The sequence below is a fragment of the Annulohypoxylon maeteangense genome (genome assembly GCF_022496945.1).
Source record: "Annulohypoxylon maeteangense strain CBS 123835 unplaced genomic scaffold GGS22scaffold_21, whole genome shotgun sequence".
In the NCBI taxonomy this organism is placed as follows: Eukaryota; Fungi; Ascomycota; class Sordariomycetes; order Xylariales; family Hypoxylaceae; genus Annulohypoxylon; species Annulohypoxylon maeteangense.
This window is the reverse complement of record NW_025953268.1, coordinates 439,912-465,067: the sequence shown is the minus strand read 5'-3', so window position 1 is coordinate 465,067 and position 25,156 is coordinate 439,912. Positions and strand designations below refer to the sequence as shown.

Below are 25,156 nucleotides of genomic sequence, written 5' to 3'. Positions count from 1 at the left end.
GATATAGAGCTAGCGGGGTGCCAATTACTTGAAGACCGCCTCTAGGGAGTTTCAAGGCTCACGGTAGTTACATCCGCCGTCCTCCATCATCAGGCAATCGAGGCGAATGGCAATTCTTCCTAGCATCGTAGAATTCTTTTATGTAGGCCTCGATCTTTCTTTCCAGTTTCATCATCCCGGATGTTGCAACCAATCATACGTCGTGGATTTAGGTTATCCGGCTTGAATAGGTAAGCGTCTTTTTGCCGGGGCTAGATACCGGGGAGGGGAATAACCCCTGGCTGACAAGTCTTATTGGAGAACGTATTTTCCTCGTTCCTGATCTAAGACCACTAATAACGGGAGTGGCTGACCTGTTGGGGATTTTAGATTTGTCCCCGTCTATTGGTTTTGCTCGTAAATCTGCAATCGCTTAGTTCACGTCAGATACGTGGTTATCAGCGAATCGGCTAAAATAAAAAGAAAGAAAAAATATTCCGCGTATATGATGCATATGGAGATAGGATTGGATTGGGGGAGAGGTGAAGGCGATAGGAAAAATTTCCCGTGGCGTTGGAAATGGCTTGCGCCGTCGCGATGCAGCTTTTGGGACCATGGCCTCGGGTTTCACGAAAAATTAAATTCGACTCGTCAACTCACCCCTGCCCACCTATTTCCCAGTATGAGGGGTGATCGGAGTGCTCGGTCCCCTATCTCGCAAGCCTCCGACCTTGGCATATCCGCGTAAAGAGAAACCGCGGAACTAATGGCAAATGTTGCCGAACCAAGATACTTTTTGCCGCTTTGTACTACAGTAGGAACTTGGAAGGCGAAGACACGGTGAAGTATCTATCTGCATGTCCGCCGTATTATCTGTTATGTCTACTTGATTTTGCTTCGCATACGAAGGTTCGGGTCAAAAGTTTGGCACATTGGCTCAAGGGCCAAAGCAGTGTGATCTCAAAAATTTTCGTACGGTGTGGCGCTTCTTTTCAGTGGCTTAACCCCTAAAACCTAGTGGATGCCCGCTATATCTTAGTGGATTTATAGGCGGACAGATCACTATTAGGTCTAAGTCTTAGCCTAGACCAAATACAGTATCCAGGGATTGCTTATCTAATCGCGCACTGGGCAAGGGACGTGGCTGATGTGCCAAACTTTTGACCCGAACCTTCGTACATGCAGGACTTAGCAGCTTAGGTGCCTGTCTGTCCGTGTAACTGTAATTACCAACAAGGCCCCCCTGAAGTCGATCATCAAAGACCCGTGGGATCATATCGTGGATCATTGTCGCGTTCTAGCCCTACTCTGATTATTAATGCATATCCAAGGCAAGGAGAGAATAGAGCCAAGAAAGTTAAGATTTCCAAGATTAAAGAAGCTTTCTGAGACAACGGCAACCAACCTTTGGCAACGGCTTCGAGAACGTTGGTGCGCCATTTAAGGGTTCCCGTCATCTCTTCCGGCACAGCTAGCGCAGCCAACGGTGTAAGTAATCAGCTAATGTAATAATATGTAACTTCAAGGAGAGATATGACAATCACAAAAAAGCTTACCATGTATACATGCTTCCAAGTTCCGAATACCGTTCATCAATCGCCTTATAAGGCTATGACTCCGGGGAGCGCCCATGCTTTTCTTACGCCATGGCGTTTGTCTGTGCGGCAACGAGACGGGGTGCTGTTTCTGAAGATCCCCGGCGTGTCTCGCCTCTAGCTACATAGTAGCTCTTTAAGATGACAGGTCGGATAACGCTTGATATTTGTTGTACATATGTACCTAGACATGTACATGCATGCTGTGCATCCACTGCAGCATGTGAAAATATTGAAAAAGCAAACAACGCAACCCTTTCCGTCGGATGCCAATACGCGGCCGGACGCTAGAGGTAGACGGGACCTGGGAAATTTGTGAACTGCCTAGCGCCCGTTATACTGCTACGACGAAGGCCCGATAATTAGAGACGCCACGGCAAACGCCGCGAGAAATAATCAGGCTTTGGTAAAGAATTAAGCATCAGTACCCAAATTATGGTTCATGGCTCGATCAGTTAAGCTCAATGTTAACCTAGATCTTTTTCGGGGACGTCGCATTGCTAGATCGATAGACGCAAGTAGCTCCTCGCGACGAGGGAGGACAAAATGAGGCGATCTGCATCGAACCGCAGTCGTAAGCCCCCATTAAAGATCCGCCGTGCATTGTTTCTGGGGCCTCGATATGCAGGTACACACGAACAGCGCGTACGATGGTCCCTACATACCTATATAATGATCAGCCAAGCTTCTCACGTAGTTCCAGAGACGACTGCAGTCTAGAGCAGCCTATTGCAGGCGTACTGATGGATACAGTCAACCCGCAAATTGAGTTGAGGTCCCTAATATCGACATGACAGCTCAGTCAGGTTGATCTCGAGATCTCAACCGAATCCCCGGTTTTCAAACCTCGGTGGCTGGCTGGTAGTTCGGTGGGCGACTGCATATCCTTCAAACATCGACGCAGCGGCTAAGATGCACACACCCATGTTTGCTATTTTGCACACAATGCCGTCGCATTTTCCCCTACTTCCACGATACGAGATTACGACGGCAGAGTTACTAGATAATCAGTAAGAACAAGCAAGGTCTACGACGCCGACACACAGTCCCACTCCATTACCAACCAAAGAGTTTATATTGATGAAAAGGTCTGGTCAAGTAACCCACTATTGAATTTGGAATAAAATAAGGGTATGATTGGCTATTTGCTGCATGAATATGAGTTGGCCTTTTCTCGTTCATATGCCCGCTGAAGTCGAAATAGCACCATTGCTGAGCAAAACCTTAGCTAAGGAGGTAATTATGAAATGGCTGTCAAGTCGATATATGTTGGACTTGTATTCGGGTATCTTCCAATAAGCTAATAGGCTTCGATAATAGAGATGATAGCCCGAGTTGTGCCAGAGAGCGTAGCGATTTTGCATAAGAAATATTTGAAGACGTCCGGTGAATTCGATGGGGTATAGTACGAAACTTCGTTAAGGATAATAATGATGTGTTCCATAACTCCTGTGCCATGAGCTGATGCAAGTTTCCGTACTTGTTGGTCTTATTAATGAACCATCCCCCAAAGGCTAGAGACGTCTCATTCCATATCGACTCAGAGCTCTCGTTGGGAAGTAAAAGAAGAATTAAGGCGCCTGTCTCTTGTTCTTGACTGCCACGATGTGAGAATACTGCCAGTAAGTCCCCCTTTCAATACACTCTTGGACTATCTCTTCCTCCTCCCACCACCACCGATCTGCATGAACAAATTTTCCCCAAATCTCTTGCCACAGCATCCTTGCTATAAGACATCGAAGCTCACTTTCTACAGCTGTCGTATTCTTCGCATCTTCCATCGGAGTGGTGCATTCATGCACAGCACGTACGGACACAGTTGTAATGGTGCTTCCAAATCCACGGAGCTTTGCGACTGCCAACCAGGCTGGGAATGTGCCGCTTGGGTACGTCGTGCGACATCGCTTCTCTAATTGTATCAGGAGTTTTTCAAATAGCCATTGTCGCAGTTTTGGCCCCATCGAAGACGAAACCGGTTGAGGGTCAATTAGTGTTAAGTGTAGGGCACCACCGGGTGCTAGACAGCGATAAATATGGCGAAGCATCGGTGGGATCTCGCTCGAGGGAAACAACGCTGGCATAGGCAAGCATGTTACAGTTGAGTAGAGTTGCGGCGCAAGTGGTCGAGACCCTGAGCATGCTGAGATTGCCGGTACAAGTATTGGGTGCACGTTGGGAAATAGATTGGGAGATATCGGTTTTGGCGAAAGGTGGGAGACTGAAGCTTGTGGATGTAGAGCTGCAAGGAACGATGTAGATGCTACTTAAGACTGTTAATCAACTGAAAGGCTCTCCACTAGATGCTCGTGGGGTAACGTACCTTGAGTTTCGTAGAGCGCAAGGATTCTGGGATATCCAGAAGACTTTGACGAATTCGGGCTTGCCGGGCGGCTATCTACGCATTCTGTAAAAGGAATATAACCCTCGCCTTGTAGAGCAGAAAACATCCATCTCTTTTTTGACATCTCAAGCTCCTTATAAACTGTTGCATCTGATGAATGGCCCATACTTGACTTGATGTTGGCGAGCATAAGCTCTGGACTAGCCGCTGCCATCATCCGAACTTCGCGCTGCAGTGCCGCAAGATTAGGAGACATGCATTGGTCTGCGTCATCACCCACCGGCGAAGAATGCCGTCTTTCGTCATCCGAAATGATCGCATTTTCCTGCGTTGGGGTACAATCCCATTCATGAGGTGGCTTCCAGGCATCTAGATTGATTAGCCTATCGTTACAGTTCCAACCTGGGGTATATATAGCGGTGTTGTTTCGAAGCCCAATAGGGGGCGGAGTCCGAGGTGACTGAGAAGAAGAGGCCGTCGAACCAGGGTCGTCAAATGCCAAAGGATTTCTAGGAAATGCATTAGGGCAGGTTCTAACCCCTATTCGTGAAGTTTAGGGACTTACGCTCTATCAGGCAAGTCCATTATGTGGTCTGTTAATGGGGGTGTCGCGGGTTTAGACCGATCAGCGGATATATTTACCTCGGAGATCAAATTATCAAGATCTATTTCTGGATCGCGAGGTGAAAAGGTGACTTCGGTGGTTCTAGTGACAAAGGATGATGGTCCTAGGGGTTGAATCAGGTATTCCGGTTTCAGAGTAGTCTCTGCATCGCCTACAGAGGCACCGGCCCCGGTGCTGTTACTGACGGCCGATCGCTGTGTCCATTTTGATGATGCAGAATCTGGCACCACTGATAATTAACATATATAGATCGCTCGTAGCCAAGATAACTTCTTACCTGGAGATGACATGCTTGAGTTATCGGCCACTTCTGGCAACTGGACAGGATGGTGACTTTTCTCACCATCCCTTGCAGTAGCCTGCGAGCCATCGTGGTGTAGAAGAGATCTGGCACCGTATGCTGATGTTCGATTGACCTTACTGGAGCTAGAAGCCAGACGCGCAGGAGATGTAGTTGGGTCCTTTATTTTAGACGGCGTTGAGGTCTTCCTTCGGCTCCTAACCGTGAAGATCCCAAAGCCACGATCACTAGATGTTGAACCTTCTGTTGAGATAGATTGGCGACTGTTCTCCGTCTTCTGTTTCTTATCCCTATCTCTTAACCTAGCTTCTTGCTCCTTTCTTATAATTCTCTCGCCCATAAGTTCCCGGTTAGGGTCGGTCCAAAGGACGTCGAACATGTTGTCCTCTCGTGGTTGGTTGGTCGTGAAGATATCTCGCTTTTGAATTATTGTGGTACATGGGCCAATGGTATAAGACAAGCTTCAATATATAGAGACCTGCAAAAGACCGATATAACTGCAACTTGGGTTGGGGCGTCGGATTTCTGGTAACGGTCAACTCTTGCAAGGCCTTAACTATGTCATATCATAGTTTTTCCGATTAGGCGTATTATGAGGGCTGTTTTATCGAATGTTGAGATTACAAGAGGAGTTGAAGTTCAGCAAAATGGCCGGCTGCCGTCTAATGAGGTACTGCTAGATAATTCTGTATTCCGTCACTCACTCAATTCACACGCCAAGGGCGCTTGAATCAAGTGGGTTTCTGCGACGAGAAAGCCGGCAATAGAAATTAGATAGTAGTAGTAAGGATGTAGCAGACAGTGAGTTGATTTGAGTAAGGTGGACGAGTTGGTGATAGGGGGGGAGGGGTGAGAATTTGAGTTGATGATAACAACCGCCCAAAATATGCGAGGCAGCTTGGAAACTTAGTTTAAAAGGTGAGACAGATTTAATGTTACCCGAGTTCGAGATCCAGGCCTGTTTTGAGTTTCTTACCTAACTAATATACATTGATCTTTGTACTTTCCCCCTTCCCCCCCTTTCCGAAAGATCATTGATGAACTACGGGAACGTGCGCTAATGAGATCAAGAGACGCACCTTCCCGTCGACTCTCATCTCTATCACTTCTCAGCGCGGACTTGAAAACGATCCGTTTCGGAATTACTTTTTTTCTATTCATCTTTGTAGTGACCGATATAACTGTAGGTAAACAAGAGGTACATATATGTTTGCCTACTATTATGTGACGTCGCGTCGTTCCTGGTCAACCACGTACTCATCTCATCTCCCCACCTACTTAGACAACATCATGGTTATAGGATACAAGAGGTCACGTTACAACTGTAGAGAACATTACTCAGCCGACACTCATTCTTTAGGGTATTGGTCCTTATAGTATTTCAATCTTACCACCTAGAACACAATTAGTAAGTTCTAGATTTATCTGACTACCTAGGTACCTAGTAGTTAGTACCTATATAAGACTATATCCATGAATTTTAAGTGAATATTTAGGTACTTATTCGAAGGATCTTCGATAGTTTACATACCTATGTTCTAGACATCGAATCCGTGTAACTTGGATATGGGTTCATCAATCGAGGTCCATTGGGTTTATAGAGTTCATATAACCACTCTTATCGCATTATATTTAGTGCCTAGGTATTAACAATGATAGTGGTCTGATATTCGTGAATATAAACGCTATGGTCTAGTAGTTTAGGGAAGGGGAGCGTATGATAGCCGAGTCTAGAACCTATAATGACGACTAGTTCCTCCAAGCTGACAATCTCAAAAAGAGTTTTTTCTTTCATATGACTGCGAGGTCTTCGCTAGATAAGAAAGCATTCAGGTAAACTCCAATGAGCCTGCTATCTCTAGATTAGCGTGAGACATTCAAGGTTTTGGGGCCAATACCATATCATGACTCCCTCTCATAACATGTTCTTGTAATAACTAGGTAATAAAATTATTTCCAGGCCCCAAGTAAGCTTCAAACCTTGAAGTCAACTGCATCGCTGTTGCAAATAGTCGGCATTTCTGTTTGTGTTGTCTGCAGTCCGCCTAACGGATCACCAAACTCTTGTAGCAAGACGTCAGGTCTGACGAATTCTCAACAATGGCTCTTAATTTTATGGCCTAATTATCCTTGAATACCTAGAAATGACCTTTTAGTACAACCCAAGTAATCCGTAAGCCCGGGCCCATGATTAGAGCATCTTGGTAGGCGGAATATATAAGCGCATACATCTCAGCTGGATGTCTACTTCCTACCTACCTAGTACCTGGTTAGTCACAATATATACGTTCACGTAGATATCTATGGATATAAAATGGTTAACATTGGGCTACAGTTGCTCGTTGTTACATATTACTAGCCTCAACAATACTCTGTGCTATTTCTACTAAACATGCATCTCCTCACATGTCTCTTCCCATAAAGTGTGCGAAGATTGACTTTGAAAAATCATATTGTTCGAATTTAGTGAAATGGAGAGTTTGCCCTTTTCATGATACACTGAAGCGAAGTCTTAGTCCACAAGGCAATGGGCTAGTCGGCTAATGCTAAGCGGAACTTTCAGTAATTTTGAAGACCGGAAAAGAATATCATGATTCACGAGACATTTCCATAATGATCGTCATTATAGAAGAAGCATTAAATATGTACTCGCTTCTATACAAGTAGGTATCGCACATGGATAGACAAGGCCAATCTGACAACCTCTAAGACTGAAGAGCTTAAAGTAGGTACTAGGTAGACATCTATGTCAACAAGGTCAGCTGCATATTTTGTTGTGACGCCTAATTCGATAACACCAACGGCCGTGGTGGTACAAAATGAATTAACTAATTATATCTTCGCGGCTGATTAGGTCGTGAATGCCTTTTCACGGAGCTATAATCTTTCGTGGGGCTATGCTGTTGAAGAATGTGGCAAATTAGAGATCTCCTTTGATATAACTACGCTTGCTCTTGAAGCTTGAATAACTAGCATACTTTCTGACCCTTTCGTGTAGCCTCGACGTACGGTGAAGTATCTTGGCCACTACTGTTGCTTCTGTTACATCGGTTAGCAATGATGAATCTCCTACATGGGGAAACACGACATGCTATCCCGGTTCGCACAGGAGATATATGATGGAATAGATACCTCCATCCCCACTCTGTATCTCAGTAGCATAATACCTAGGTAGTGTGTGCTACTGTACATCTCGGTAATTGGCGAATTTTCCCGCATGTCTCGTGTTCTTGTCCACTGTCTAGCCCATAGCTGACCCGTAGGAGGCCTTTCAGGGGTTCTATTACTCGTCTACACCTTGTGGAACAAGTCCATCAAGCTTCTCTGAATACTCGCGTGCTAGCAATCACCTCATGCTGACCAATATCTTATTAGTGTAAACATGGGAACCCTAATTGTTGACAAGGTTGGCAGAGATGACAAAGGGGGGTTGCGCAGGACTTACTGGCAACTATAGCATGTAGAGATGTACGCACAACATGTATGTGCGGTTGATACGTGCAGGCGCCAACATAGACTCTCTTATAGTAGTTCTCTATATACCTAGGTATATACTTGTATGGGTGGTCAAGAGGCTTAAAATAAGGAGAGAATTCCCAATAAGAATGGAAAGGGGGCGGGCCGGCAATCCGCATAATAATATGCGTGCTTGCAGTTGAGATGCTTGCATCCGGTAACAAGTATATCCTAGAGGTCTTTATATTTCTGCAGCTGAGCTGTAGATGTATATTTGTTCTTGGCAGAGCCCTGCGACTCGAACGTTGACCCAGGACGATCTGCCTGATCTTCCTATATTTCCAAGGAAATCCTAGTTGCTATGTGTTACCGCCGAACAAGGATACACCTGATCTTGGAGCCAGTCTTCCCTCCTATATCCACATAATAACGGATTGTAATGATGGAACGATAACAAATATTTATTTCCGGGTAGAAGGAACGTTATTGAGGAGACATAGTAGGTTTATGAAGAGGTGACGGACAGGTAAATGTGAAAAATAAAGCCATTGATATTGGAATGTTAGTAGGTACACGATGAAATTCTGCTGGTGCGTGATCGACGTTAGCAAAAGTTCTACAAGAACTACCGAGGACGACCCTGGGACGAGGTTTTCGCACAATTTTTGATATGCCCTGTACGCGATGAGCAACAATCCAATACCCAACAATAGCTACTACATAGGTAGGTATATACTAGGTACATATGGAGATACCTAGTAGGTTAGAAGTGCTGTGTGAGGGATACCTAGGTAGGTATTTGGCGGGGTGGCCACATAGTGCTGGGCATGATGACTTAAAAAGGTTGGGATGAGAAGTATGGAAAAGAATCTGGAGGTTCAAAAAAATACAAAACGGTAGAAAACTTAATCCATTCATTCCCTCCCTAGGATCTACTCCTTCCGTTTATATGATTAATCCTAGTTATTCCAATTGAAATTGTCGGGTCTAGGTACGTACCTTTTTAGATGAGCAACCTGGACGCCAGTGATCTGGAGCACCTAAACCTAACCTTCGGTACCTACCTCTGCACCTGCACCTGCACCTGTCCTTCGCCGCCTCATATCGCGGTTTCCTCCCCACACAATTTCTACCACGTACTTGGGAATTTTTAGGTCTTTTTGATACCTACTAAACGGTCCCCTTACCTTCAACTTTACTTCAACTTTTTCACTTCTTGATTCATCCGCCCCTCACACCAACTCTCTTTTTTTAATCCATTCTCTCGTATCGTATCGTATCGTTTCCCTGGTCCACAAGAAACATTCCTTTACAACATTCTTTTTTTTCTCAACCAGGCCAGGCAAGGCACACCTCTAGATTCGGCAGACACATCACCGTGCAACTCTTCATCTGATCTCGTCCTCCGAAATCTTGCACCGCACACCGACATCTGAGGTTTACTGCCACCTGCTTCTTTCCCCGTCTTTCTTTATCTTGTTTTCCACAAGCTCGTTGAATATCGTTGCATCTTAGTTGACCGAGCCCTCGTCAACTTTATCCAACCTTATTCATATCACTCACTAACAAGCCATCTTTCTTCCTCGACTTATTAGATTCCGTATTCTGCATTCCGTATCGGTTTCAACCTTCCTTCTTGGGAAATCCTTACCAATCTTTCCTTGTGTACCCCTTATTTAACGTTATTTCTTATCACAAGAGTAAGACACCATGCCTGATCTAGGCGCACTCGTCGACTCGTCGATGAACAAGCTAGCCTCTATTGAGGATCGGATCAATAGTTCAACTTTTGGTCGAGTCTTCCGCCTAGATGGCTCTGGTCATGTAAGTAAGGGTCTCTTCACCTTTGACTGCCTGGTACCCATGTACCTCCTCGTCGCTTTGCCCCCAACACAACGTCCTTGATTTGTATCCCATCTATGTCGCGGACTTGTTAGGGTTTTTTTCAGCTCACGAAAAACAATATTCTCGGCTATAATATCCCAAGGGCTTTCAGGCTAACAATGATCAGCCCAAAACCGTTCGGGGTTCCTCTTTCTTCCGAGAGATTCGCGCCGGCTTGACTACTTTCGCGACCATGGCATACATTGTTGCTGTCAATGTAAGTACAAAACACACTACCATCCTCCTGTGATCTTTCATCTGATAAAAAGAAGGCTGCTGTTCTCGCAGACTCTGGAGGGACATGCGAATGTCCTCCGGGAACCGAGCCGGGTTGTCCCGGTGATCTTAATTATGCCAACTGTCAAGCAGGTAAGTATCTCTAACAACCAGAAAAATAAACGAGGTCAATCGAAACCAAGGCTGACTGCTTCCCATATAGTGCTGAAGCGCGATTTGATCACGGCTACTGCCGCTATTGCAGGCCTTGCCAGTATCCTTTTCGGCTTCCTTACAAACCTGCCTGTTGCTCTCGGGTATGCCAAACTCCTTGTTCATACAAACTTTCTTCTAACATGAGTCAAGACCAGGTATGGGCCTCAATGCCTACTTCACGTACCAAGTTGTCGGCTGGCACGGCACCGGCAAGGTCCCTTATCGGATTGCTCTTACTGCCATCTTTGTGGAGGGCTTTATCTTCATATTCCTGGCTCTTACTGGAATGCGACAGTGGCTAGTCCGCATGATACCGGCTACTATCAAGACTGCGTGTGGTGTCGGAATTGGCCTGTTCCTTACAGAGATCGGATTGTCCTATTCAGCAGGCATTGGTGCCATCACGGGAGGCTTCTCTACCCCCCTTGCGATTGGAGGATGCCCCGCCGAGTACCTTGATTCTAAGGGTGAATGTGCTAGTCACATCATGGAGAATCCTGGGGTAAGGATGTCTTTCTGAAGGAATAAGCCTCCTCAGCTAACCATTGGTAACAGATGTGGATCGGTATTTTCATTGGTGGCATTTTTGTGGCGTTTTTGATGGCCTTCAAAGTCAAGAGTGCCATTATCATCGGCATTGGAATCGTATCCATCATGTCTTGGCCGTGAGTAGAGCCTTTTCCGAGCCGACGAAGAATTTGGGAGAAATGACTGACGGTTCTTAGTCGTAATACACCATTCACCTATTTCCCTTACACCGAAGCTGGCGAAGAACGGTTCCAGTTCTTCAAACAGGTTGTCGCATTCCATCCGATCGAGTCTGTCTTGAATGTCAACGAGTGGAATCTTTCCGGCGCCAACGGTGCTCAGTTCGCCCTAGCACTCATTACTTTTCTCTACGTTGACATCATCGATTGTACTGCAACCCTATACTCGATGGCCAAGTTCTGTGGTGTAGTGAGAGATGATGGCGATTTCCCTCGCTCGACTATTGCTTACTGCACTGATGCCTTCATGATCTCGATCGGTTCCCTCTTTGGTTGTTCGCCCACTACCGCATTCATCGAGAGTGGCGCAGGAATTGCAGAAGGAGGTCGAACTGGACTGACCGCTATTTCCGCCGGCGTTTGCTTCTTAATCTGTCTCTTCTTTGCCCCAATCTTAGCCTCTGTTCCGCCTTGGGCCACGGGATCGACCTTGATTCTGGTAAGTACACTCACAAAATCTGAGATGAAGGAGGAAATGACTGATTACGTTTCGAAAGGTCGGCTGTCTGATGATCCGTCAAGTCATCAACATCAACTGGCAGTACATTGGTGATGCTGTGCCGTCTTTTATTACGCTGGCCTTTATGCCTTTCAGCTACAGCGTCGCCTATGGCCTTATTGCGTGAGTCTCCCTATCAAGAAAAATAGAGTGAGCTAACAATAAATTCAGGGGAATGATGGTTTATGTCGTCCTCAACACTATGATCTGGGTTGTTGTAAGACTCACCAAGGGCAGAGTCGTTCCATCGAACTGGCACGAGAAAGAGGTCTATGACTGGGGAATGGCATCAAGGGATGTTCCTGGATGGATGAAGAGCATCCAGCGACGAATTCTGCCTACCCGCTTCCACATAGACGACACGAAGGACGACGTGGAACTGGTTGACAATGATAGCGCCATAAATGCCGCCAACTCTATTTCGCGAAGCAACTCGGCCGAAGACAACAAGGACGTGCACATTGTGGAGAGTCAAGTCCACCCCAACGCCCACATCAGCCACATCAGCCACGCGTACTCACATCCTCACGCTCAGCCCCAAGTTCAGCCTCAACCCTACCCTCACACACAGCAGGCTCCTCCCCAGGTTCACCATCCCCAGGCTCATCATCCCCAGACTCACCAACCTCAGAGTCAGACTCAAGCTCAGGGACAACCTCGATCTCGTGATCACGATCTACCCTCTCTTGATTAAAGAGAAAGGTGATGAACAACAAGAATGTCGACATTGATCACGCGTTTGCCACTACCAGGCAGTTTTCCTTCTAAAAGCACTTTCTCCGTCCAGGGAGGGCAATAATGAACACTAATGAAGGAGAGAATCACGCTAGTCGATTGGCAATGATGATGCCAGTAAAGAACAAGATGATTCACATAATGTTTCTTGAGAGATCTGTGGAAAGATGAAGCTCCTCGTCTTGGGCATATACCTAGTCTCATTCAAGGCTAAGTGTCAAAACAGATCTCCTTTGCTATAGCTGAGATAAAACACAACACACGAACCCCATAAAGAAAATAGATGAATGAATAACAAAAGTACCCCAAGTACAAAGTACATACGCCAATAGTTTTAAGCACCGTAGTTTATCCGTCTTATCTTATCATATTGACAATTAATACATGCGGACCTTAGCTCCCGCAACTGTTGAAGGTCCACAACAGCTCTGGTACGCATGTACGTAAGCATGATTGTGTACCTGATGTACGTACCTAGATGCCTACAAAGGCAGATACCGCTGTGCAACTTGACATCACAGAAACCTTCTATTCGGTTATTTTATGCGAATACAAACTTCCTCTATTATTTCCTCCCTTGATTAAGTATCCCAAGATCTATCACAACTACGTAATACAGGTCTGCTACCAGCACTTGCCTCTCCGGGCAAGCTTAATCAAAAGATGAGTGGTGGATGGAATACCAGTTGAGTTGATCCCATTAACCGTTTGTTAATTACGAACGTTTAATGCTAACCACCACTTATAGTTGAGTCGGATGCTGTATGTAAAGTCCTGGCTTACATATCTAATACGTTCTTATATTTTCAGGACTGATCTATCTTCGATAGGGTGTTTTTACGTTCCTTCTCAACAACCTGGGTGTTCAAGATGTTCAATTCGAAGAACTGCTCACGCTAGAGCCGGAGGCCCTAGCCGAGCTCTACCCAGTCTACGGCGTCATCTTCCTCTTCAAGTACCCGACCGACACGCCATACACATCGACCGATAAACCGCTCGACGGCGCCTTCGACCGGGGCGCAGCAGAAAATTTGTGGTTCGCGGCGCAGACGATACAGAATGCGTGTGGTACGCAGGCGTTGCTGAGCATGCTGATGAACAGAGAAGACGACGAGGTTGAGATCGGAGAGAAGCTACGCGAGTTCAAGGAGTTCACGCTGGCGCTGCCGCCGGAGTTCAGAGGCGAGGCGCTGAGTAACAGCGAACTCATCCGCGATGCGCACAATAGTTTCGCCAAGAGTAGCCCGTTCGTCGATGAGACGCAGAGACAGGGTGGCGAGACGGAGGATGCTTTTCACTTTGTCGCTTACACACCGATTAACGGAACGCTATACGAACTCGATGGCTTGCAGCCAGCACCCATAACGCACGGCGCGTGCTCGGCGGAGGATTTCCCTGTGAAGGTCACGGAGGTGCTTCAGCGCCGCGTCGCAAGATACGACCTCTCGGAGATCCGATTCAACCTTATGGCCATGGTTAGGGACCGCCGCGTCGCAGCCCGGGAGATCGGCGATGTGGAGGCCTTGGCACGGGAGGAGAGGAAGAGGAGGGACTGGCAGTTCGAAAATGCGCTGCGACGACACAACTTCGTCGGGTTCGCGAGCGCGGTGCTAAAGGGTGTCGTTGATATGAAACTCAAGGAAGGGGGTGAAGGCGCATATACCCAATGGGTCGACGAGGCGAAGGCGAAAACGAGACAGAGACTTGGGGGTAGGAAGAAAGGAGGTGGTGGTGAGGATGTTGAGATGGATGGTTAGGGGTTAAAGGCGGATACGATACAGGTTTCTCATCGCGAAGTCTTGTGCCAGGGGCGGCGAAGACTTACAATGTGTTCTTGGTGGCCTTCCTGGTTTATGGATGGCGGTATGGGATAGGCACTACGTGTTAGAACTACGAATTACGGTACACACTGTATCGGGCGGTAACATGCTATTGCGGGTTTATGACGCAGAGTGCGCTCAACGCGAAGTCATCGTACCTCTATGGATAATCGCTAGCCGAGCATCTTTGTCTTTCTCATGGAGCTCCTAAGTCGGAGCTCGGATATGGATATCAGGTGGAACCTAGAGAAATCTCCCATAGAACAGGGACATACCCAGCCTTGCGTGTGCATAGTTTCCACTCGGCTCGGTTCCTGGTCCCATTCACCGTCCCACCCCGCGACTCGACGCGACTGGCTACCGAGAGGTCCTTCCGGGTGTGGCCGTCACGTCGCTGGCTGCACGGCCACAAACAAGCAGATACATAGATTATATGCATTCCGTAAGGCACCAGACGTCGTGCAACCGAAGGGGATCTTCACCGTTTCAAGGTCTCGGACCCCTCTCTAGTAAGGTTTGCGATCGTTATCCCGGTCCCGTGCCGTGAAGTTGGGAATTGCTTACTATAAGGACAAACAGATTACCAAGTTTTTCTATCGCTGCCAGGTGAGTGAGGCATTATACCCGGTTGGGTAGGTAGGTACGTGGTAGGGGCGCTTTTACATACATCAGGTAAATTAAGATATTTTTGCTAGCACGCAAGGAAGGGATGAGTCTATACTCGAACTTGGTTATAACTTGCGCTCGGACTAATCCCTATACTCTTTAGGTAATAGCAATCAAATGCCGTGGTTTGCTATACCTTGTACGTTATTTTTGCGTCTACTGAGGAAAACGTTGCTGAGTTCCACCGTCTTACGGTTAACGGTGCCCTATGATCTAAGCTCTGGACATCTGATAACTTGTTTTAACGAGTTAAATAAGAAGCAAAGTATTTGGTAAGCATTCCAAGCCTGTGAAGTACCTAGATCACGAGAATTCCTTATAATCCTCTAGGTTAGGTAAGCACTGAAGTATATGGACTAGTTAATCAAAATTTGCGAATAATAGGGGGTTTTCTTTAGTTCAATTTAAATTTCCTAGAGTCAATACTCCTAGTCTATCCGACCATAGACGAGAGCTCTTCATATGCCCAAAGCTTGAGTAATAAGTAATTCGGTGGTCCCCGACTCTATGGGGTAGTGGCATTGGCAAGGGGCCAGTTGATGCCCTTGTCTGCGGCACCCGTGTTTCCTAGACCCGCGCAGCTGTATAGACCGACCGGGTTGTTCTCAGTGGCCCTCATGTACTGGAGGTCGAGGCATTCCTCTGTTTTACGTGTGAGCTTCGAGGGTAATATGGAATAGAATTATGCGGTACTTACGTGGGCTCGACAGCTCAAGGGCGATTCTTCCGTCTGGCATAGCTACCCACTTCTGGGAGTCAGCAGTATCAGAGCACTCCTTAATGTAGATGTTGGCCATGTCCTTCCAGTTGGCTATGGAATATTATCAGATTATGCCGGCCTCGTGGGAGATTTTAAGAAGTGCCTACCCTTTTCACCTCCATCCAGACACAACTCAGTGCCGGCTAGCTGGATCTTCGTGTTGCCACTCCCGATGTACCATTGTTGCTCGGCGGTCTGGGCAGCGGTCTTACTGCATACATCAAAATACAGGTTAGACTATATCCAGTATGTTTGCGATTCGGTTAGGAAGTTTCTGAACGAACATTACCAGAGTGCTACCGCTGGTAGCGGTTTTGGGGACCAAGACGAACTTGGAGTTCACCATGGATGTGATATATACGGTACGGTAACCTTCAGGGGCCTGGGCGATACCAGTCGCGGCGAACGCGAACATGAGGAGGGAAGTCGTCAGCATTTTGATTTCCTTTGTTAATATTTTGTACCTATGTAAATTTCAGGAGTAGACGATGCTCGATTTCAGGATCGCCAGTGAGGCCGCGAACTGAAGAGTACATGACGTTTATATAGAGCAGATTCATTTCCTGGAACATCTAATCTTGCCCAGAGTCACTTTACTAGCCTAATTGGCAACCAATCCTCAGGTATCATAAATATATTAAAGCTCATTCAAAGCTGGGGGATTTCGAGGGTCTTTCCCCATTTCTCGGAGCTTGGTATACATTACCTAATCCGTCGATAACCTATTAATTAAATTGACGGAGGAGGACCATGGGCTGTATTCATTGATCGTCGGCAGATTCTTGACGAGATGGGCACCAATAGATCTGCCGCTATTCCTATCTCCGCCCTCACCTTTACCCCCCTATATCATAGTCGGCTAATATGTGCTAGAGCAAGGTACGGCACTGGATTCTCTTGAGGCAACTTTATGTTTTCCCCGACCATACCTCATTCAGGAAATCTTTAAGACCAACTATGTCATCGATAGTCTTCATTTAGTAAATGGTCAAACTACGATCGACGTTCAGAAGTTGGAACGCAAGCAGCACTAGAAGTGTTAGTAGGCTTTTTTTCGACTGCGACGGCAAAACTGACTGTTTATTCATATAGAAGATGTTGAATCAATATGCTAGGCATATATAAGAATTATTTCAATTAATCCAATGAGCTTTTGGTAATAGTGATTTTTGCCTTGAATAGGTGCCTAGGCGAAAAGTTAGCTCGAGTCCAGTAGTCTAATTCAACATCATGATACCCACTGCTTTCTATTACCATATAAATTGCAATTCATTCATTATGCATAGATATATGAAAATACCTGCGAGAATAACGTATTGTATGAAAATATATCTCAATCTGCCTAGGGTAGGTAGTTCATAGGTTACTCTGATAAGCCAGTCGTAAAGTGACGTCTACTCCACCAAAAATAATACTCGCGACATTACCATTCATTCAGTAACCTAAAACCTTAGTATATTCCAAATACTTCTAGTGTGTTCATGAGGAATATTGGGATGTAAGCATGTCATAATAGGGCTTACCCCTTTTGTTTCAAATCCGTCCGTTAACTGCGACAGACTTAGTGTCTACCTCTACAACGATAGTCTAATAAGAATATGGTTATAATAATTCCAAGGCAGGACTTTGAAAATATTCAATCGATGATGATCATGATACCTATGAAGCTAAAAGATTCTAGATCGTAAGTACCTAGGTAGGTAGGTATTTTGCCCATAATCACGCCGCGCTCAGACCCAACCTGATCCCGGCTCAACCTCCCCATGAGATCAAATTCGTTTCAAAAAAAGAAAAAAGAAAAGAAAAGAACGAACTCCCAAGCCTTTGAACGTTGAATCAAGATCCCTAAGCCGCTCCTTCCCCACGTAAATCCTTCGGGTCCGGGAACCGGATCGACCCCGGGTCAGGATCCGGGCCAAGGGTCGCTAATCTACGACTGCGCCTTCCCTTCCAACTCAAACCAAACATCACGGCTTTGGTCCATTTTCTTCAAACCGATACACATGTCTATACCCAAAGAGGCGAACGCAGCGAATGGTAGTTTATGATACTATGGTCAGACCAACCACAGTAATGAGTTGTCCTTAGTGGAACAACTAAGTCGGTAGGTAGCCCAATGAAAGAACATCTGGATATCACATATTTCCGGGTTTCAAGAAATAGAACCCAATACAACTAGAGTAAACCCGATAAGTGATTTGAATTTAATCGATACGGAATAATTTGCGGTCGCGAATGCTGAGATGATGGGATACCTAGTAAGTACGATGTCGCACTAAGACAGAATATGTCATGTCACAGCAAGTCATTATGAATAAGATACAATAAAAAAACGAGTTTAAAAATATATTAACAAGATAGAAATAAGTAGTAGTATATGAGGTAAATGAAGAAATGATATGAATCGTAATACTGGATATCCTCGTAGCTCCGTCTCTCCGTACACGTGCATGCGTCTTGGTATCCTCGCCGAATAGTGCCCATCCCGAACGCCCTGGGGGAGACAGAGGTGTGTCCTCCACATAAAGATGCCTGCCGCGTCTCCTATCATGATACGCGCAGGCGATGACACTGATAATGTCCGCCTCCTTATTACAGAGCACTGCTATGCCCCTCTATTTTTCCTGTTTATACAATTTTACTTAGTTTAGAGATGATGGTGTTGCTCATGATTGAGATTCACCCTCCCAGAACCAGTATCTATTTGGCATGTTAGCATAATGTTCATGAAAACTCGTGGTTGGGAATGGGAACATACTGTGCGGAATATTGCACCTCGAATGCGGCCGGTTGGCCTTGGCATGTCGTCGGTGGGGAGCCGCCCGCCGTGTTGATCCGGTAGACCTCTTGCAAGTTACCCGTAGAGCCACTCTCCGTCTTCAACTTCAGCCATGTAACGGCCTTCTCGCCTTGCTGACCCCTGGGTGCATCATCCGGTGCGTTCGTCTGGTTAGCCTTGCTGCATGGGGCTTCGCCGAGGTTGTACTGATTCGTGTCGAGGTTGAAGAACGGGGTTGTATTGTCAGTGAAGAAATGGTGGCCTGAGATCATAAGGTCGGTCGGGCCCATGCGAGAGTCTTCCTGTGCCGTGAGGTTGAATTGTAATGCAAGCTTCGGCAGGATCTGGAGCAGATCCGGATATGTTGAGGCTACACAGCTAGCGTTGAAAAGGGTCGCAACGGCTCCTACAGCAGCGGGAACGGCTGTGGCGTTGGTCGTATCACAGGTGTAATTTTGCGTCCCACGGCCGATGGCAACATGCTTTAGAGTAAGACCGGCAGATGGAGGTGGCAGTGGTGTAGGAGCTGAAATTATGTTAGTTGAATCACGGAGAACGTTAGTAAGATATGGTGACAAACCTGCTGCCATTTGAGCCTTCGATAGATCACAAACCGGGGCGGCGGTCATGGACTTCCCTAATTCGACTTTTGATGCTAACATGTTGAAGTACTCGGAAACAGTTTCGAGACCGTCTGGCTTAGCGGCGTTCCAGTTAAACGATGGCCATGTTGGGGCAGCAATAACGGTCGAAGCGCCGAGAAATGATACCAGTAGCGTCGAAGTATACATTTTGATAGATGTGAGTCGGAAGATGGATGAAGAATAGGGGGTAGTAATGTTGGTTATCAAGGTTAAATCGATGTGGTTTCTTTGTTGAGTTCTTAGATAGTCTTGATCGTTATAGGCGTGCGTGGATGTAGACTAATAAGAAATAGGAAACCCAAAGAAAACCAGACCCAAGATACAGAAGATAGACAAGGAAATAAAAGAAACACTAAGGAGATAGAGAATAAGAAAACGTAAAAGGAAATGATCTCCCGGAAGAGAGAGATATATAAGATAGAGTTGAAGATGTATATACAGTGGTTGAACGCATCTTCGGGAGCGGGATGAGATGGGGTTATTAAATGTAGAGACGCCGCCAGCCTACCTCTGAACTGCTTGTATTTTCTTGGCTACGCCTTACCCCAGTCCAGCGGCACGATAACGTGGTACCCTGAATGGGTCCTAAATTTGCACCGGGAAGTCTGCGAGACTAGACAAGGGTTCATCGAGACGTTCTAGCTTCTGCAGCTGAAGAATGGTCATTTTTGCCTATGAGCCCGCGGTAAAAGAGCGAGCGGGCGAGAACTACTGCGTAGTAGACGCAAAAGGTTGGTAGTATTCCATTCTTTGAAAACCCCTGCCATCGATTTAACATGGGGCTCTGTATGGAGAGCCAAGCGATCTGCAGCTAGGACCCGTTAACAGGGGTGTATAGCCGGCAAACGACGATCTTACTGGCTGACGAAGCTACCTTGCAAGCGCCAGCGGCCGCCTCTTTCTCGGCCACCCGGTCAACGCTTGGTTGATATTTTTTGGTGTATCCATGAGAGATGAAGAGGGGTGTGGCGGCAAAACGATTGATGTTTGAAAATATTACATTTCTCTTCTAGTTAAGCAAATAGTCATCATCAACGTTGAAGATAGCGGTGTTTTGCAAGACTGAATATGGGGAAAACACGAGGATCATAACATTATAAACGGGTTGTATTACAAAATGTGCCACGTGTAGAGATATGTTGGTCAGTAGCTCGCTGCAAGGCGTATGAGACGTAAGGGCCCTCTCAACCTTGCATTCGTACTGACATGTGTAATGAGCTATAGCTCCAAAATAGAAGTTTGGAATCATGTAACATGGTAGCCAATATCATCTTATCCCGTGATGGAATCATTATCGGACTCCTCATTGACGCCAGCATGGCATTGCCAGATGAGGAGTCACTTAAAGTAAGGCAGGCGAAGCACGTAGCTAACTGTAAGCTAAGCTTCAATGCCTTTTTGGTGCTCTGCTAAAAGAATCATGTTTGTTGTCGTAATAATGACCAAGCTACTAAGCCCTAGTTCAAGGAACTCGATAGATCCGGCTGACGATGGAAGCCGTTCCGTTGCAACTCTAGGACCGACCTAGAACTTGATTGATGGTAAACTTAGTTGTATGTCATTGGCAGATCCGCTGCAGAAAAAAAGCAGAGAAAGTTTAAGAGGCTGGGAGGGGATCTCGGTTGCTTGCAGACGCCATTAGATCATACAATATAGAGTCGTAGTACTTTAGTGCTGTAGCATTCCGTGCCTTGGTTCCAAGATTGAAATTGGTAAGTGGTGATGAGAAAAAGAAAGAAAAAAAAAACAAAGTGTTAATGGACAAGGATTAAAAGTTATTAGCCCGCAAAAGCACACCTCCATGGTTGGGAAGGTGGGTTAATTTCAAAAGCAACAAATCCGGGCTAATTATTTCGACCCCGCATATACATATGCAATGTGGCGGTTAGCATCTCAAAATAGCAACAAGCGCGCCCGACACCAAAAATAACAAAATTAGGCCTCGGGACCTCTCGCTTAAGCCGGACCCTATCATACCCGTTCGGGCCAATTAGCCCAGATAACACGCACCTGCCAATCACCACGCATGCAGATTTTCGGCTTTTCCAGCCACCGACTGGCTATCGGGATATGGGCAAATTTATATTGAATGCAATACTACCTTACCTACAGATTCTTGCAAATTAGCTTCTTATTACATATCTTCGATGTTGCCTCGTCTCAGGTGGTGCTGAATGGAGGAAGGCGTCTCGCTCGTCCGACGGCCGAAAACTCCGTATTTTTCCACATACCTACCTACCTAGTAGGTAGGCAGCTAGGTAATAGGTAGGTACCTAGTATCAAGCCAACTTATGTAACTAAAGCCAATAGTTTATGTCTCGCCGAACTATATATCGAAGCCTTCCGGACTCTTCCCGTCTGCTGTGCCACATAACGGTCTCGGGTGTGGGTTGCAGCCGCGGTCAAGATATCGATCTATGCCTTATGATTGGTGTCTCGCCTACGGTGAGAGTCGAACGTGGTGGTGTACGCGAGTAGATTAAGTAGATTAATACCGCGCTCGTGCTCTTCCAAGTTATAGCCCAGCCTGCCAGCGTCAAGCAGGCCATCAAAACCCCGGGGATGATCCAGAATAGGCAGTAATGAGACCAGTTACGTAGTCCCCTGTGTATGTAGCCAAGTCCGGTATTCGCTGAGTAACCGAGTAGAGATATTACTCGCCATCGCCATTGGATACTATCAACCAATCAGAAGAGAGCTCTTGACGGACTAGAGCTGTCTCAGGCGGACCGTCTGCATATTGCGTGCATCGTATATCCAACACGGCGGCTCGGGGTGACCACATTTCTAGACCTTGGCTTCCTTTCATAGTATAGAACAAATGAAGAAGGTTCCTCTATTTATCTAAGATGGGCGACATCCTGACTCCGAAGGTGGGCATCGTGATTATTTTGTTGCAGCATGTTTACTTGTGATCATCCAGAGCCTGCATTTCTGAACCTCCTTACTCTAATATCGATATGGTATACTCCAGACACGCAAAACCGGTGGTAGTTAAACACGTAATGACTAACGGATACGAGCAATATATTCAACTCAATGGGTTAGTATTAGTTGCATGGCACATGCCGTATTAAACAAAAGCCGGCTGGTAATGGTACAGTAAATGTATAACCTTGCGGACGTAATCATCAGTGCCCGTTAAACCCTTCTTCTTGCCAACTTCCAGGATTGGCAGCCTGACCTCTCCCACCGGTATTGCCGCCGGCCACCCCTCCCGCTGCTGCTGCAGCGGCTATACCCTGACTGAGATTGCTCGAATGTTGGTCTACGTCCGACGTGCCGAGCCAGTAGAGCGAGAAAAATACTAGGATGTGCAATGCGACGCAGTAAGCTGCAAAAAGATTCCTGCTCGTTCTCGAAGCCAACACCATCCGGGTCACTGAGTATACTATCCTCTCGGGAAGACTCATCCGTTTGTAAGCTCTTGCCGACTCACGTCCCCTAAAGGCCGCAAAAGGCGAAATGTTGGACTCATATGCCTTTTTATACCGGTCTAATGCAATTCCTGGGTTTCCCGTACCGCCCATGGCGACTACCGACGGATTTGGATTTGATGCATACGCAGATGACGACGACGCTGACGGCCCATTACGATTATAAGTCGATACGTACCGCGTCTTCTCGTATAGTTGGAGGTTGTCCTTCTGTAAGGCTGCAATCTCTTGTCGAAGTTGTGAAACAGTACGATGACTTTCTGACAATTCCCCTTCGAGCTGAGAATTCCGCTTCTTGAAGCGGTCACGTTGAGCGGTAATCATGGGCAAGATACCCGAGCCACCACCCATTGGCTCGCCCCCTGTCACGCGGGGGTCGAAACCGGATATGATAGATGAAGTCGGCGATGTTCTTCCGCCTCTCCTCCCTGGTGCTATAGACGGCGCGTATCTTGTGTAGGTACCTGCCACTGATGCTCCCGAGGGGAAAGCGTTCTGTCCTTCGGATTGAAGGCTAGCTAGATCGTTCTCTAACTGCGCATTGAGGTTCTGGGACCTCTCTAGATCTGCATTTGTTCTCGACATATCCTCTTGTAGGTTCTCCAACCGACTTTGGAGATCTTGGTGAGATACTCGTAAGATGGTTAGTTCGTCGCTCAACTTCTTATTCCTGGCTAATAATAATTGTTCTAGGGTATCACCCTTCCCCTTTTGGGCGGAACCGTTAGACTCCGAAGCGGCTAGCACATCGTCGTCGTCACCAGTCGCGAATTCGATACTCTTCAAGACTTCAAGTTCTTGCTTGATATCGTCGTAGTCGTTCCACTTTTGGACTTTCGTTTTCAAATTATCGCGGTCCTCTTTCAAAAGACCGACTTCACGTTCTAAGCCTCGCAATTTGGTATCGATACCCCTTTTGAAAGCCTCCTTCTCAACTCTCGCGGAATCAAGTTTGCGGATGAGAGATGAGTTCTCGGATCTCATACGAATATACCCAGGATCGTCTTCTAAGACTGGCGCTTGCGCAGGAACTTGAGATTTGGACTGGGCGAGCTCTAAGCGTAGTTGTTCATTTCGAGCTTCGACTTCCGCAAGCCTCGCGCTAGTTCGTTCCAGGTCAGAGTTGACCATTTCCAACTCTGCGCTCGTAACGTGACCATGTCTACCCTCGTCGTCCGCATTTTCAGATCCCTTTAGACGTTGGTTTACCTCGTAACTGGCCTTGATTTCGTTGATGAGCCTGTCCTGGCTTTCGATTTTCTCTTCTAGTGCCTTTTCTTTCGCTTCCCAGTTGTCCCTCTTCTCGTCTACAACTGCGGTCCACGACGCCTCTACTTCTTTGACTTTGGCTTCGAGATTATTTTCCAGCTGCTTTCGGTTAGCACTTTCTGATTGTAGCCGAGATTCTGTTTCCTCCAATTGGGATGTAAGTTTGGCGACATTGTTTTGTAGGTGCTGGTTTTCTTCGGTTAGCTTGGGAAGAGTATCCTCGGCTACAAGCATAGAATCGACAGAGGCTTCAAGCAAAGGATACGGGTCTGGCGCATTTTCAAGGGCGGAATAGACCTGTAAGAATGCGGAATTGGTAGACTTGGAATGATTGGTGAGAAGATCGATGAACGTCTGGTAGGCTTTTAAAAGGCTTTTATATTCTGATAATTTAGCCGTATCGTCAAGTTTTCGGAAATCTTTCGTCTTCTGAGCGAGGTCTTTTCGTTGGACGGTTGAATCTCGTTGAAAGGCTACGATGTCGGAGGCAGTGTTGTCGAGAGCGGACATCAACGAGCCTAAATCGATGTCTACCAAGAATTAATACCGGGTGTAGCAACAAAATTAATGCAAGTAGCACAAGCGCATACTTCTCCATGCCGAAATAGCATGTTGGAACTGATTAGTTCCATCCTGGATAGAGTTGTCTGCCTGTCCGTCGCCGGTAGGTTTCGGTGCTGATGGTTGCGCGGCCTTGGGCGACTTAGACACGTTGGCCATCTTTCTCTTCCGGGGTTGGCAGATGTCGCTGCCACAATTATCGTATCATCAGGTAGATATTAGCTGGCACAAAGGTCGGTAAAATAGATGGGTTTTAGCGATAGGAGACGAGATCAGGTCGAGGTTGGCAGTTGGTTGTTAGCGTTGGATGTAGGACTTTGAATAAGAATAATTATGAAGTTGAACGTGTTCGTTCAAGGTTCCGTCGCATCTGCTAAATGCCAGGTGCTGAATGCATGTGCAGGGATCCACAGACTCGGCGACTCGGTTTTACAGTGGGTTGAGAGCCCTGGAGCTTGAATAAACTGCACTATCCACTGTAGTTGTCCCTGAGACCCCTGAAAGCATACAGCCTATCAGAGCCCGCTTTTGGAAATTTAGGTTCTACTTTACGCAGTAGCCTGCTAGGACGTACCTACGTAATCCTAGCCTCAGTTAAGGAAACTC

General features: G+C 46.5%; 6 protein-coding genes across 6 annotated transcripts; 2 read left to right on the top strand and 4 right to left on the bottom strand.

Annotated features, from left to right (window-relative positions):
* Window positions 1-3,145: 3,145 nt before the first annotated feature.
* On the bottom strand, window positions 3,146-5,220 carry GGS22DRAFT_197187 (uncharacterized protein; the record flags this gene model as incomplete). Its single annotated transcript, XM_047965945.1, has 4 exons — window positions 3,146-3,834; window positions 3,895-4,424; window positions 4,481-4,760; window positions 4,818-5,220. The coding sequence occupies 4 exons, from the start codon at window positions 5,218-5,220 to the stop codon at window positions 3,146-3,148; spliced, it is 1,902 nt and encodes a 633-aa protein (XP_047814970.1).
* Window positions 5,221-10,007: 4,787 nt separating this feature from the next.
* On the top strand, window positions 10,008-12,573 carry GGS22DRAFT_181937 (xanthine/uracil permease family protein-like protein; the record flags this gene model as incomplete). The annotated part of the gene is made up of 9 exons (XM_047963913.1): window positions 10,008-10,121; window positions 10,309-10,398; window positions 10,451-10,550; window positions 10,621-10,714; window positions 10,764-11,115; window positions 11,169-11,278; window positions 11,339-11,819; window positions 11,878-12,002; window positions 12,051-12,573. 9 exons carry the CDS (start codon window positions 10,008-10,010, stop codon window positions 12,571-12,573), a joined length of 1,989 nt encoding a protein of 662 aa, XP_047814969.1.
* A 459-nt stretch (window positions 12,574-13,032) lies between these two features.
* On the top strand, window positions 13,033-14,869 carry GGS22DRAFT_173432 (ubiquitinyl hydrolase). The gene is made up of 3 exons (XM_047962916.1): window positions 13,033-13,299; window positions 13,363-13,376; window positions 13,445-14,869. The coding sequence occupies exons 1-3, from the start codon at window positions 13,278-13,280 to the stop codon at window positions 14,369-14,371; spliced, it is 963 nt and encodes a 320-aa protein (XP_047814968.1). The 5' UTR covers window positions 13,033-13,277; the 3' UTR covers window positions 14,372-14,869.
* A 643-nt stretch (window positions 14,870-15,512) lies between these two features.
* GGS22DRAFT_197183 (ricin B lectin domain-containing protein) lies at window positions 15,513-16,470 on the bottom strand. The gene is made up of 4 exons (XM_047965944.1): window positions 16,145-16,470; window positions 15,968-16,071; window positions 15,798-15,911; window positions 15,513-15,742 (listed from the first exon to the last, which is right to left on the bottom strand). Exons 1-4 carry the CDS (start codon window positions 16,294-16,296, stop codon window positions 15,606-15,608), a joined length of 507 nt encoding a protein of 168 aa, XP_047814967.1. The 5' UTR covers window positions 16,297-16,470; the 3' UTR covers window positions 15,513-15,605.
* A 1,605-nt stretch (window positions 16,471-18,075) lies between these two features.
* On the bottom strand, window positions 18,076-19,687 carry GGS22DRAFT_76149 (uncharacterized protein). Its single transcript, XM_047968040.1, has 3 exons — window positions 19,220-19,687; window positions 18,619-19,165; window positions 18,076-18,560 (listed from the first exon to the last, which is right to left on the bottom strand). The coding sequence occupies exons 1-3, from the start codon at window positions 19,428-19,430 to the stop codon at window positions 18,527-18,529; spliced, it is 792 nt and encodes a 263-aa protein (XP_047814966.1). The 5' UTR covers window positions 19,431-19,687; the 3' UTR covers window positions 18,076-18,526.
* A 2,605-nt stretch (window positions 19,688-22,292) lies between these two features.
* On the bottom strand, window positions 22,293-25,025 carry GGS22DRAFT_173424 (CASP C terminal-domain-containing protein). Its single transcript, XM_047962915.1, has 2 exons — window positions 24,580-25,025; window positions 22,293-24,519 (listed from the first exon to the last, which is right to left on the bottom strand). The coding sequence occupies exons 1-2, from the start codon at window positions 24,707-24,709 to the stop codon at window positions 22,415-22,417; spliced, it is 2,235 nt and encodes a 744-aa protein (XP_047814965.1). The 5' UTR covers window positions 24,710-25,025; the 3' UTR covers window positions 22,293-22,414.
* Between the last annotated feature and the right edge of the window lie 131 nt (window positions 25,026-25,156).

Bases quoted from the DNA above. Each gene is read 5' to 3' on its own strand.
- GGS22DRAFT_173432 (XM_047962916.1), top strand. From the start codon at position 13,278: ATGAGTGGTGGATGGAATACCA.
- GGS22DRAFT_76149 (XM_047968040.1), bottom strand. From the start codon at position 19,430: ATGTATACTTCGACGCTACTGGTATCATTTCTCGGCGCTTCGACCGTT. The intron at 19,166-19,219 runs GTTTGTCACCAT...ACATAATTTCAG, and splicing joins GAAGGCTCAAATGGCAGCAG to CTCCTACACCACTGCCACCT. The intron at 18,561-18,618 runs GTATGTTCCCAT...CATGCCAAATAG, and splicing joins GAGGTGCAATATTCCGCACA to ATACTGGTTCTGGGAGGGTG.
- GGS22DRAFT_173424 (XM_047962915.1), bottom strand. From the start codon at position 24,709: ATGGCCAACGTGTCTAAGTCGCCCAAGGCCGCGCAACCATCAGCACCG. The intron at 24,520-24,579 runs GTATGCGCTTGT...AATTCTTGGTAG, and splicing joins TGCTATTTCGGCATGGAGAA to ACATCGATTTAGGCTCGTTG.
- GGS22DRAFT_197183 (XM_047965944.1), bottom strand. From the start codon at position 16,296: ATGCTGACGACTTCCCTCCTCATGTTCGCGTTCGCCGCGACTGGTATC. The intron at 16,072-16,144 runs GTTCGTTCAGAA...TGATGTATGCAG, and splicing joins AGCGGTAGCACTCTGGTAAT to TAAGACCGCTGCCCAGACCG. The intron at 15,912-15,967 runs GTAGGCACTTCT...AATATTCCATAG, and splicing joins TCTGGATGGAGGTGAAAAGG to CCAACTGGAAGGACATGGCC.